Below are 11,627 nucleotides of genomic sequence, written 5' to 3'. Positions count from 1 at the left end.
GGGGGGATGGGAGATGGGAGATGAAAGGGAGCCGTGAAGGCTGTGGATGCTTGTGAGATGGAAGAGGATGGTTGGTCGGTTGTTGCGAGGGACGGGATTTGGTACTGTATCATGCGCAAGGGAGAGCGGAATTATATGAGATGGAATGCATGTGATGCTTGGACGATCCATATAGATGGCTGGGCTGGAATAGCATGGTATGACTCGGAACAGGACTTTGATAGCGCTCCTCGGATATGATTATTTTACTATCTATCCGAGGTGTCTGCATCTTTGCAGAGTATGGATACAGCGCGTCTGTTAGGCTTAAAAGCCGAACGGCGGCAGTTGGCTTCTCGAAAGCTGTTGCTGTTGCTGTTGCCGTCGCCGCCGCCAGTTTCCCTCTGCTCTCGCCATGCTTTCTGCAGCAATACTTTCGTCTCGATAGTGCCCGTTTCTCATCATGTATCGAGGAGTGCTCATAAGACCGTCCCCGGGGGTGGCAGTTATCCAATCTTCTGCAGCTGCTTCGCGTTGAATTGGCTCAGACTTCGAAAGCCAGCGTTGTGAGCAGAGCCCGTTGAACATTGGGCACGACATGTAGCGTGCCGGGACACGGACGACCGGGGTGGGCTATATGCGCATGGATACGCCACCGGTCGTTGATGTAATACGCGAGTGGCTGATCCTTACGTCCTTGCGGTCGATGAACCGCCCTCCACTTCGGAGCCTTCGATTAACCGAAAGGCATACTTTTCGGCTGACCAGCAAACCTGGAAATCTGATCAAGGCTAAACGCCGCTCAGTAGAAGCTCTCGACAATGCCCTCCTTGCTCCGTTGCATGCGCTTCTCTAGGTCCTCGCCATGACCTGCAGCGCCAGGAATGTTGCCCTCGCCCAGGCGGAAGACGCTCTCAACGACACTCAGCTCAGTAGCGGTAGTGTCGAGTCCACATACACCCAACCAGTCGTTGACCACCATACCAGCGCCGACGACAGGGCTGCCACGATTTACCGAACCCGCCACGAGCGGAACCTGTAGTAGCGACGATAGTTCATCTTGGTCTTGAATGGACGTCTTGGGATGGACAAGGCCACCCTGATTTGACAGTGCCATGTAGGATCCGGTCAGCACGTTGCCGGCAATAGTCTGCCGAAAGACCTCAACGCCCAGCGTATCGGCGATGATCTCCTCAGTCTCGCGCTCGAGATCCGGGTGCACGAGTGCGACATGATCGTTGGCAACGACCACATTGCCCAACGCGCTCAATCGCTCCTCCACCCTCTTGAGCTGCACTTTTTCTGGCAGACTGTTCCGTAGGTGTTGCAGTTCCTGGTCGGTGGTGGAGTTGGGCACCAAGAGGCCATTCTTGTTGCCGGTGGTCAAGCGGCCGACAATGCGTGTGCCAGCGATGGTGCAGGGGATGAGAGGGATGAGGTCTGCCAGCTCGGACTCGAAGATGGAGTGGAAGGAGGCCGAGGTGCCGACGGGAATGAGGCAGTAGGTGTTGGTAAGGGAGGCGAAGACGCCGATCTCGTGGGAGTTTTCGTGCGAGGCGCGGAGAGCCATATTGGTGGGATCGTAGGGGAGTTGGAGGGAAGAGACGAGGTAGGGTATCTTGGAAGTGGTTGTGGGTGCTGTTAGGAGACTTGAAGTCGCGAGTATGTTTGCTTTCGCTACTAAGGAGGTTTCAAAGAGCGCTGGCAGCGTGTCGTGAACCCGAGCTGCGGTCGTTTGAGCCGCCTGAATTTTTCTAGGTGCGGTTGATAATACGACAGGCGATAGGTGAGGGGCAACAATTGTACTGCAAGTTTGCCTTGAGGTCGGTCGGGCTGTAGACACGGCTGAGATGGATGGTCTCGGTGCAGGGCTGTTGCAAGACAGGTCTTATACCGTAGCTGAGTCACAAGGATGGCGACTGTAGGTCTAGATTGGCTTGTGAATCACACAGGCTGAAGCACGAGTCATCCTGACTTTTTTGTGACTGCATCCCCGCGATCTGGCGCTAGCTGTTTTGGGCATCTGGTACTGTCCGTGGCGTCTGGAAGGAAATGTCGCCCAACATACTCATACTGATCTTTGCAGCGACTCGACCTTGGCTCATGTAAGGGGCTATTGCTCATCAGGTGAGGCCAGGTTAGATCGAAGCTCGAGGATCATAGGGAAGCCTAGGCTGGAAACGCCAGCGTTCTCCCGCTGCGGAAGAGCAGTCTTTTGAGGTGTGGATTTATATTCTGCGGCTGGAGGTCACCCATGCCCCGAGACTCGACGACCAGATACGCAGCCAAAATCTTGTGTTCTCTGCAATCGGTATGCCACTGTCCGGCTATCCATACAGACCAGATAAGATGCTATCGTACAATGCGCCCAAAAGCTTCTGTCGGCCCCTCGACTCTGCAGGACAACTACTTGTGCCCCACATGCAAATACTTCCTGAACTCTCCCATCAGAGAACACCTTCAATCAAGCCGCACGACCAAAGCCGTATACTCTGTCAGAGGCCGCTGCTCTCATCTACCACTCAACCTCGTCTTCCTCATCGCCCATCTGCGCGAGAGCCTTGACATCTGCTACACTCATCTCCTTGAACTTGCTCTCGCCACCATGAGCATGCAGTTGCTTCTCTGCTTGCTCCTCGTTCTCAGCGTCAATCTCCATCTCAGCCTCGCCATCTCCGTCTTGGTCTGGGCCAGGTGTGCTTCCGTTAGGCGTCATGTCCATCGGAGAGTCGGTCGCTGGAGGCGGCGGTGGCGGCGGGGGAGGTGCCGGAGCCGTGTCCTTCTCATCGGTGGTGTCGAGGTGGAGTTTCTTGAGGGGCGAACGTGGAGCGTCCACATCTTCATCTTTGATACTCGGAGACTCTCGCTTGCGCTTGAGCGACTGTGAAGCCTCTGACGGCGTATCAGGTTCCGGCGTCAGTGTGGGTTTGTCATCGAGCTCGTGATCTGACATCTTGATATCCTCATCGTCGTCTGCGAACTCCGCCTTCACCAAGGGTGACTGCGATGGTGTCTCTTGACCGCCCTCGACTTTCTTGGTCTTCTTCGCCGCCTTTTGCTCCTCGTGCTTCTTATGCTTGTGTGCGGCCTTGTCAAAGAATTGCTTGCAATATTCTTTGACTTTCCGCTGTTGCTTCTCATCGATCTTGGTTGGATCCTTGACCCGGCCGCCTTTGAAGTCGGAGGCCACAAGCTTCTTGGCTATTTCTTTGGCAAATCGCTTGAGGTCTTCACGGGGGATCTTGTGCTTGTATCGGTTCATGACGTGAGAGATGTGAGGGAAAAGCTGCCACAATGTCAGAGGCATGCCTATCAGGGTTCGTGTCATGCTTACCGTGTTCTCGTACAATTTCATCTTCTTCTCTTCGTCGTACGATTTCCACTTCTCTTCCTTCTTCTTCTCTTTCTTGGGCTGTTCAGACTCAGGCGTCTTGGCATCATCCTTCTTGGTGTCAACGATATTGGCCAGAATACCCTTGAGAACGTCTTGATGAGATGGCTCTCTTGGTGGGGGCGGAGGTAGATCCACTGGTTGTGTTGGTCTCTTCCACTGCGTCACGCCCTTGTCTGTATAGTAATATGTCCTCCCGCCATCTACAGCAGCGTGCCAGCCACGAGGCAATGGAGGTGGAGGCCGTGGAAACGGTCGTGCAATGGGAAAGGTAGGACGAACGCTTGATCGTGGTCCGGTTGGCGCATTGAGGGCCGCGGGCCCCCTGGGAGGCGATTTGGACCGCGATCTAGACCTTCTCCGCTGGGATGAAGCTTCGCGGCGATCATAGACGGACGCTTCGGTCTTGATTGGGGTCGAAGTCTCACTTTTCTCGATTTTCCTTCTCGGGATGCGATATGCCAGCTCCAGGGAGGCATATGTCTCAGCTAGAGCCGTAGCGCGGGATGCAACGCGACCGTCAGAATGCTCCCTCAACGTATCAAGAGTTTGATCAAGACGCGCGTCGACGATTTTGTTTCTCGTCAGGCGTGGTAGGTGATCGAGGATGTCAAGGATCTGCAGGATGATGTTCTCATCTTCCTTCCATGCCGATAGTTGCGAGTTCAGAATGCGGTAGCCATGGAGTCGCACTATTCTGTGCCGTACCAGATCATCGTCAGCGTTCTGTATTCGCTGAAGCAGCTTCACTGCAATCCATTTCTCTTTGCACTGCATAAGGGCAGCCATGACCTTGGTGACACCGTCTGCATCGAGGGCTTTGGCAGGAACACTCTCGACATAGTCCTCATCATCTTCGGCAGTCTTTCTTTTCTTGGGCTTCTTAGCGACGACCGTGTCCCACTCATCATCTTCTATACCAAGAGCTTCAATAGTGGCCGCAGACAGCTTGGTGCCGCGCTCGGTCTGGGTTTTGCCGCCGATGAATCCAGTACAATTGTCTTCGCCGCAGTAGCAGGGTTGAGGGTTGGCACCGTATCGATCGACATTGTAGTTGAAGACGAGCTCTTCTCCAGCCTTGACATATCGCTCGGCAAAGATGCCCATGCGCAGCTTATCGCCAACCACCCATTTGTCGACGTAGCAATTGGGATTACAGGAGTGGTTGCAGAACCGACCAAGGTTGCCGCGTTTGGTGGCATCGATGAACTCGCCTCGACTGAGCGACATGAAGTAGAAGTGCTTAATGCCTTCATCATCGTAGGCGACCATTCGTTTGCGGAAGGCGTTTTCGGCAATGACCTCGCCTATGTACTCGAAGATGAATTCGTTGGGCTTTAGATCAGTGTTGGCGCGCAAGCCATAGCCTTTTTTCTCCGTCTGGATGACCGAGACATCAGCAAAGCGACGGCGGGTGAAGCGTTGATTTTGACATTTTGCTCCGCAGGTGCAATCATCCGCACACTCCATCTTCGTCGCCCGATTGATGCAGTCTGAGTGTTCGCCGCAGGCATGATTGGTCTGCGTCGATGAATCTGTTGTCGTCAGTACAGCCGCAAGCTAGGCGTAGGGCGACTCACCCCATTCTTCTGAGCAGTCGCATTCTAAAGCGGCTTCGGTGAAACCTAGATACTTGTTCTGATAAGTGCTAGACGTGATGACCTGGAAGCTGGCGGTGGCTTCGGAAGTTACATCTGGCAAGTTGTCGAAGAGAGGAGCTACGCGTGGAGGCGCTTTGTTGGTCGCCCGACCTGATTTCTTGGGCATATCGGCTCTGATGGGAACGGCACTCCCATTAGATTCGTTCTTGGGCTTACTGTCGAGCTCGCTCAAATTAGGCCTGGTCCGGGATGAGGATGAAGATGAGCGACTGGATTTAATGTGGTTGGGGCCGAGTGAGGGTGAATTCGCGGCACTGGTAGATTCTTCCTTTTTGACAACAGAGGCGGTTGTTGGGCCCGTTTCAGGCGAAGCTTCACGCTTTGTGCCATTAGCCTCGTGGCTGTCTAAGGACGCCGGAGTTGAGGCGCTAGACTTTGTTTTAGCCATTGTGATAATGCCTGGTGACGATTTTGCCGTCTGTGAAGTGACTGCCCCGCCAGGGCAAGGGTGACAATTTTTCTTGGTGTAGCGGAGGCTGAAACCGTCATCGACACCACCGCTGTCCGCCGCACCACATCAAATTCTGCCTGGCGGGTAGAAGAGCCTCTCGGCCGGCTCACGGAGACAACCACCACCAAAGAGACACAATTTCGGTGATGCCGTCGATGAAACTAGTAGAGGTTCCGGAGATCAGGGAATTGGATCGAGGATGATGGCACCAAACGAGGGGCGTCGATATCAGGCACGGGGTACTCGGAGGCCAACCCTCTTCCAAAAAAGTCCAACAGAGTCGCAGCGCGATGAGGACAACAGCAATGACCTGTGGTGAAAGGTAGGACCACCCCGAGATAGACAACTCAACAGTAATTGTTACCCTTTCCAGCTCTCTCGGGGCTCATGTCAAAAAGTTCACCTTGCCTCCGCCCAGCATCCCCAAGCTCCCAGCGACGGGTTCAATTACCAATTCTCAAATGGCACTCACAGCTCGCATTGGTCAAAATCAATCGAGGACGACCCAAAGGAAACGAAGGACGGCAGAATGGCTTGTTGATCGAGTATGTGAACTGTGCAGAGATGGAATCTTGATTCCCTGGCCGTCTGGCCTTTCTTTGCCTTGTCCAAGCTCCCAATTTGGCATAAGCCCGCCAAGCCGCGAGTTGCGCCCAGCTAAATGTCGCCACTGCCAGCGGCCCTCAGGGCCCCAACTCCTCCATCTGCCAGCAAACCCTCTCTCCCACGATTCATGTCCTACTGCTGCTCATAAAGTCCTCTCCTCAAAACAGCTCAACGTTACACTTTGAGCCGGACATCGCATTGTAAGACGGTTGAAAGTCAGAGGCCCTCAGGCAAAGCTTGCTCGGCTGCGGTACCTGTGTTGCTGCTGCTGCTGTGAACGTCCAGAATCGGGTACGGGCCAGGCCCTGCGAGCTTCCACGTTTTCGAGCAGACAGACCTTTACCGGACACAGCGCGCCGTGTTCATCATATCTATGTCCCTCAAGAAAGCCGAAGTGGTTTGCCTTCCCTGGTGAAGCGACGGACCCTAACAGCTAAACCCTGACTGGCGGCACCGTCGGGCATCCGGCGGGCCCTGCAAGCCTGAGATCATGGCCGAGCCTGGTCATATGCTGCCCCCCAAAAACTGCGTTTGCACCGCCCAAGTTAGCTTGCTCTGGCGGGCTGCTTACGGGCACAGTTGAGCGCACAGAAATTCCAGCGCGGTGTGGAAGGAGTCTAGCTGAAGAGTCGCATGCCTAGTATGATCCCATCGACTCCAGCTGTTGTTCAGGGATTGTCGTCCTTCGATCTGGTGCGTCGACTTTTCATCAGATCCACGAAACCCATGAGCGACTCGCGTGCTTGTCGCCCTTTGTCGACTGCCCTACCTTTGAGCATAGATCCCGACGATCGACTCGCTTGTGGCGATATCGTTGCTGGCGATTCCACTACGTCTGGCGATGTTGGATCGTAACCAGGAGTGGGAGAGTCAGTTTGCCCGTCTTTGCCTTTCTGTTTGGCACGCTCCGCCCTCGCTTTTGCGATCAGCTCGCGCCTCTCCTGTCTACGCCGTTCATACTCCTCTTTAGCGGCATGTCGCAGAGCTCGGCTGACTTCAGTCACCTTTGCCCTGCGTGCCGAAAATTGCGTGTAATAGTCGATGTTGGACGCGGCTTCCTCAGCCCCCGCCATCCACCGGCCTGCCCAACCACTAATTGCAAGCAGTCTCTCGTCCACGCGTCGTGTTAGATAGACCTGCGGCTCTTTCTCTTGTTCTTTAGCTCGAGCAAGGATTCGCTCAATTTCGTCACGATAGGCTGTTTCGTAGATGTCTACGTCTGCTGCTCCGGGACTCTCGCTTACCATGTACACCTCGTCACCCGGTGCAAAGCTGCTGTCCGGGTCGTGCTCGGTTGGTTCACCGGAAAAAGTCGATGGACCAATGTTGAGGAATAGTTGATTTTGCAGCGGGTTTCGCGCCTGCCCTCGCGTGCCGCCCTCAGACCGTGCATGCCGCTTGATGGAGCGAAACTTTGGTAGCCTCTTGATTTCGACTGGACTCGGATCATCCCCCATCGGAACTTGTGGCAGATCGTCGTCTTCCGAATCTGAGCTGTAGTCATAGGTTGGCTTTGGTGGCTCGCTCTTGGAGTGCTGCGATCGGCCCGGGATGTCTAACGTCGGCGCAACCTTTTGAGAGACCACCGGTACCGGGTCGTCTGTGGTTGGGAAATCCCGATGGACGCCTTCTGCTACAAGAGCACCTTCTCTGCGATCACGATCGAAAAGATTGACACTGTGAGACTTGTGTGGTAGGTGTGGAGGTGCCACATTATCAATGGCCATTCTGCCAGGGGGCAACGAGAAGCGAGAATCATCGTGATCCCCTAGGATCGAGTTCATCACCGATGGTCGCTTCTTGTGTAAGAGTGCCTTGAAGCGGCCAACTGCCTTGATTACGGTCATCACATTGCGCATGTTGCTTGTGATGGCTGCATTCATCTCCGCCTCAGTCGGCGGCTCTAGGATTTCTGCCGTGTTCTCTTCCTCAGAGAGTAGTGGATCTCGGCCCCCTTTGGTCACCCATGGGTGCGCTCTGAGTTCCGGCATCTTTATACGTTTGGTAGGGTCTTTCTCCAGGATCCGATGCATAAGGTCAATGAATGCCGGATTGGTCTCGGGGGCTACGTCGGGTTCGTCGGCTCTGATCGAATCGTACAGCTCGATAATCTGGCCCTTCTCGAAAGGCAGACGACCATATTTCATGCAGAAGAGGGTGACTCCCATGGACCAGACATCAGCTGCTTTGCCTGATACATCACCGTGCTTCGCAACGCACAGTTCGGGCGGCAGGAAAGCGGGACTACCGGCGGATTTTGCAGTGACCATCTGTGATTCTTTCTCGAACATCTCGGAAACGCCGAAATCCACAATTTTAAGCACATCGTCTTCGGTGATGAGGCAATTGTCTGGCTTGATATCTCGGTGGACGATACCTTGAGCATGAAGATATTCGATACCCAGGATTAGATCGCGAAACCAGTAGCGGCAGGTGTCTTCCGGGTATGGGTCTGCTCGCACTTCGAGGCTGACGCTCATGACAACGCCTTTCTTGCAGTACTCCATAACCATATAGAGGGAGTCCTCGCTCGGGTCGTCAAGTACCTCGATGAGGGACACAAGGTTGGGGTGGTTCAACTTTTTCATAATTGCTATCTCTTCCTTAATGAGATCCACTGAGTTGGGCGTGACCTCGTCCATGGAGCCGCCGGCGACTCCGCGATGGAGGGGAGAATTAAAGCCTTGCTTACCGCCCCTTCGAGGGCCGCGCAAGATGTGTGATTGAGCTCTCTTCCGTAGTCGCGACTTGGAGAACTCTTTGACTGCCTGAGGACATTTAGTAAAGGTGCTGAGGCCCAGTATGAAACGTACAAATTCTTTGCCATATTGATCTTTTGCTAAATGGACGGCACCAAAAGAGCCGCGCCCGATCTCTTGTTTGATGATATACTGGTTGATACGATGTTCGGCAACCCCATCGTCCTGACTGGTCACATATTCGGAGCGAGCATTCAGGGACTCCTGCTATGGATCAGAGGCTTTGCAGTAAGTGCTGCGGACCGGACTACCTTGACCTGCCTAGGATTGGCAGAGGCGACGCGACGATGGTGGCGGAGCGGACTGTCATAGGCGGGGGTGGAGCTGCGATCAAGCTCAGCTTCTACCAGATCAGCGGGACGCGAGAGGGACAGCTTACACATGTTTAAGCAACGGAGGTTTGTTGAGCTCTGGTGACTGGCCATGGTTCACGTCCACAGCAACGGCGTCTGATGGAGCGAGGTTGAGTTGTCTGACGTTGCTCTCGATGGACTGTTCTTCAGCCCCGCGGGCTGTCATAGTCGTGGGGAAATCCACGATGTCCATTTAGCATGAGACATTGAGGGTAATCGTCCAGAGATGCTCGGAGGCGACGCGAGGAGATCTCTTGTTGGATGACATCTACAAGCTGAGGTGTGATAGCAATTCGCAGCTCCTATTTCGTCAGAATTGGAGTCAATCGCGGTAGAGCAGTCCGTGGGAGAGCGGCCACACAGGGTGGGTACTTTAGGGCAGCTATCGATAAGCAACTGCCCTACCGTGCACCAGCATCTCTTTCCGTGTACCCCATGACACCCCTCGGACACATTTCTGGATCAGTTCGCAGCTCCTGCACGCGAAGTTTATGGTATGTGCCGATGACCAGACAGTATTCCACGGCCAGGACAAGCGTGTACCGGCAGCAGAGCTGACGCGATGGTGGTCTACTCATTCTATATCTTCGATCGCCATGGTATGAATCTCGGCAGAGCAGAGGGTGCGCAGCTAACGCGCGGCAGCCGAATGCATTTACAAGAAGAATTGGCAGCTCCCTACCACTGCCGGCGGGAAAGGCTCTCGACCGTCTTCACAAGCCTATGCCAATGGAACCGCGAGTGTCCGCACTCCCCTGACGCCCGAGGACGATGCAAAGCTGATCTTCGGCACCGTGTACTCGCTCAGGAATATGGTGCGCAAACTGGGAGGTGAAGACGACAGGTGTGTCTGCTCCGAGCAACCCTTGCACACACACGACTGATGTGGTCAGCTTCCTGTCCTACCGCACCTCACAGTACAAGCTGCATTACTACGAGACGCCGACGAGCATCAAGTTTGTCATGCTCACCGATACCAAGTCCGGCTCCATGCGCATTGCGCTGCAACAGATATACGTCAACTGCTATGTGGAATACGTGGTCAAGAATCCGTTATCGCCTGTCGAGCATCCCGGTGGGCTGGGGGTGAATAATGAGCTGTTTGAGCTCAGCCTGAGCCAGTTTGTTGTACGTATGATGGGTTCTTGAACGCGCCACGCTGGACTGACTACGCTATAGGATCGTGTGCTCAACGCCTCTTGAAGCCCTGACCCAGCCAAAATGCTGGAAACCACCTCTTACGTTGCTACTGTCTACCAGACGGCTTGACCTGCGTTCAGAATGCCTGCACAGACGGGATCTGACACGAGTCCGATCGCCTGAGGCTCGAATCGCATCGACTAGTTGACAATGAGCAGGTCAGATGATTCATATATAATACCCACCATGGCATCGACGGTTGCAATTGGGGCTGCCATGCAAGCGATTAGCAGGAAAATGTCCACAGCTGCACAGGTTGACGTTAGGTGACCGTTTCACGGCCTGGTCAGAGCAGGTGCCATCTTCCATCGGCGGGTCCCGCTGTCCGACGTTACCAGTCACGGCGCGGAAGTGGCGATCGTGGGGTCGGAGACGAGGACCGGGTGCGGCCCCTGAAGCTGTTTAAAGAATATTCAAAGACATTGAGCCGTCGAACCGGTAGGATGGCCAATGCGCGCGCGCATCAACGATATTGGCGTCCTTTGGGTCATCATTGGGCAGCCCAGCGGAAACTAATTCTGGCGCTAAGGCAGTTCTGGATTTATGCCTGGACCAATAGCAAAAAACAACACGACGAATTTCGAGAAACCATGAATTGATCTCGGACCCTGGCGGCGGCACGAGGCGTCTGTGAGGCTTCCACGCGCAATATCCACCTTGAAAGCTGGAGGTTAGCAGGTTGTTGGTGTAAGTTGAGCTGATGCTGCTTTCCGAGCGTGGAGAGTCAAAGCTGAAGCCGCGACTTTTCTGCCAAGGTTCAGGGATGCAGGATGCACAGCGTCGGAGGAGACACTGCAGAGAACGTAGCGACTGGCAGTCGATATCGTTATTTCAGGGACACGTCCGACGTCTTGTTCTTGTCTTGCCGACCGATGAGCAAGCACAGGCCATCTCGCATCCGAATGATGTGATGCACGGTTCTTTTCATAGCTGTTAGGATGGGGCCCGATATACAGTAAGACACAAATCTCGCAGCTGCATTGCTTCTGCAAGCTGCCCGAGTCGGCATGGCAAATCGGAATTAGCATCATCGTAGTGTTAAGTCGACACGAAGACCGTGTCTAACGGGCCCAACAATTGGTCTGCCGTCCACATGGTGGCATTGACAGTCCCCAGAAACCTACAAACTTCAGCCCGCCATGGTCCGAACAAGGCTGAAAGGAACAGTCTAGGATTCCTTGGCCATGTGTTTGCTCAAGACCCGGCTGGCCTCTGACGGGCCTCTCA

At 54.4% G+C, this 11,627-nt stretch overlaps 4 protein-coding genes across 4 annotated transcripts; 1 reads left to right on the top strand and 3 right to left on the bottom strand.

Annotated features, from left to right (window-relative positions):
* Window positions 1-781: 781 nt before the first annotated feature.
* On the bottom strand, window positions 782-1,549 carry HMPREF1541_07859 (eukaryotic translation initiation factor 6; the record flags this gene model as incomplete). The annotated part of the gene is made up of 1 exon (XM_008722182.1): window positions 782-1,549. The coding sequence occupies one exon, from the start codon at window positions 1,547-1,549 to the stop codon at window positions 782-784; it is 768 nt and encodes a 255-aa protein (XP_008720404.1).
* Window positions 1,550-2,494: 945 nt separating this feature from the next.
* HMPREF1541_07858 (uncharacterized protein) lies at window positions 2,495-5,419 on the bottom strand (the record flags this gene model as incomplete). The annotated part of the gene is made up of 3 exons (XM_008722181.1): window positions 2,495-3,265; window positions 3,314-4,905; window positions 4,951-5,419. The coding sequence occupies 3 exons, from the start codon at window positions 5,417-5,419 to the stop codon at window positions 2,495-2,497; spliced, it is 2,832 nt and encodes a 943-aa protein (XP_008720403.1).
* Window positions 5,420-6,756: 1,337 nt separating this feature from the next.
* Window positions 6,757-9,366, bottom strand: HMPREF1541_07857 (uncharacterized protein; the record flags this gene model as incomplete). Its single annotated transcript, XM_008722180.1, has 4 exons — window positions 6,757-8,856; window positions 8,902-9,051; window positions 9,099-9,171; window positions 9,227-9,366. 4 exons carry the CDS (start codon window positions 9,364-9,366, stop codon window positions 6,757-6,759), a joined length of 2,463 nt encoding a protein of 820 aa, XP_008720402.1.
* Window positions 9,367-9,762: 396 nt separating this feature from the next.
* HMPREF1541_07856 (uncharacterized protein) lies at window positions 9,763-10,403 on the top strand (the record flags this gene model as incomplete). The annotated part of the gene is made up of 4 exons (XM_008722179.1): window positions 9,763-9,799; window positions 9,846-10,044; window positions 10,094-10,328; window positions 10,380-10,403. The coding sequence occupies 4 exons, from the start codon at window positions 9,763-9,765 to the stop codon at window positions 10,401-10,403; spliced, it is 495 nt and encodes a 164-aa protein (XP_008720401.1).
* Window positions 10,404-11,627: the final 1,224 nt, after the last annotated feature.

Source organism: Cyphellophora europaea (genome assembly GCF_000365145.1).
Source record: "Cyphellophora europaea CBS 101466 unplaced genomic scaffold supercont1.8, whole genome shotgun sequence".
Taxonomy (NCBI): Eukaryota; Fungi; Ascomycota; class Eurotiomycetes; order Chaetothyriales; family Cyphellophoraceae; genus Cyphellophora; species Cyphellophora europaea.
The sequence above is the reverse complement of the archived record's forward strand: the minus strand, read 5'-3'. Positions and strand labels throughout refer to the sequence as shown.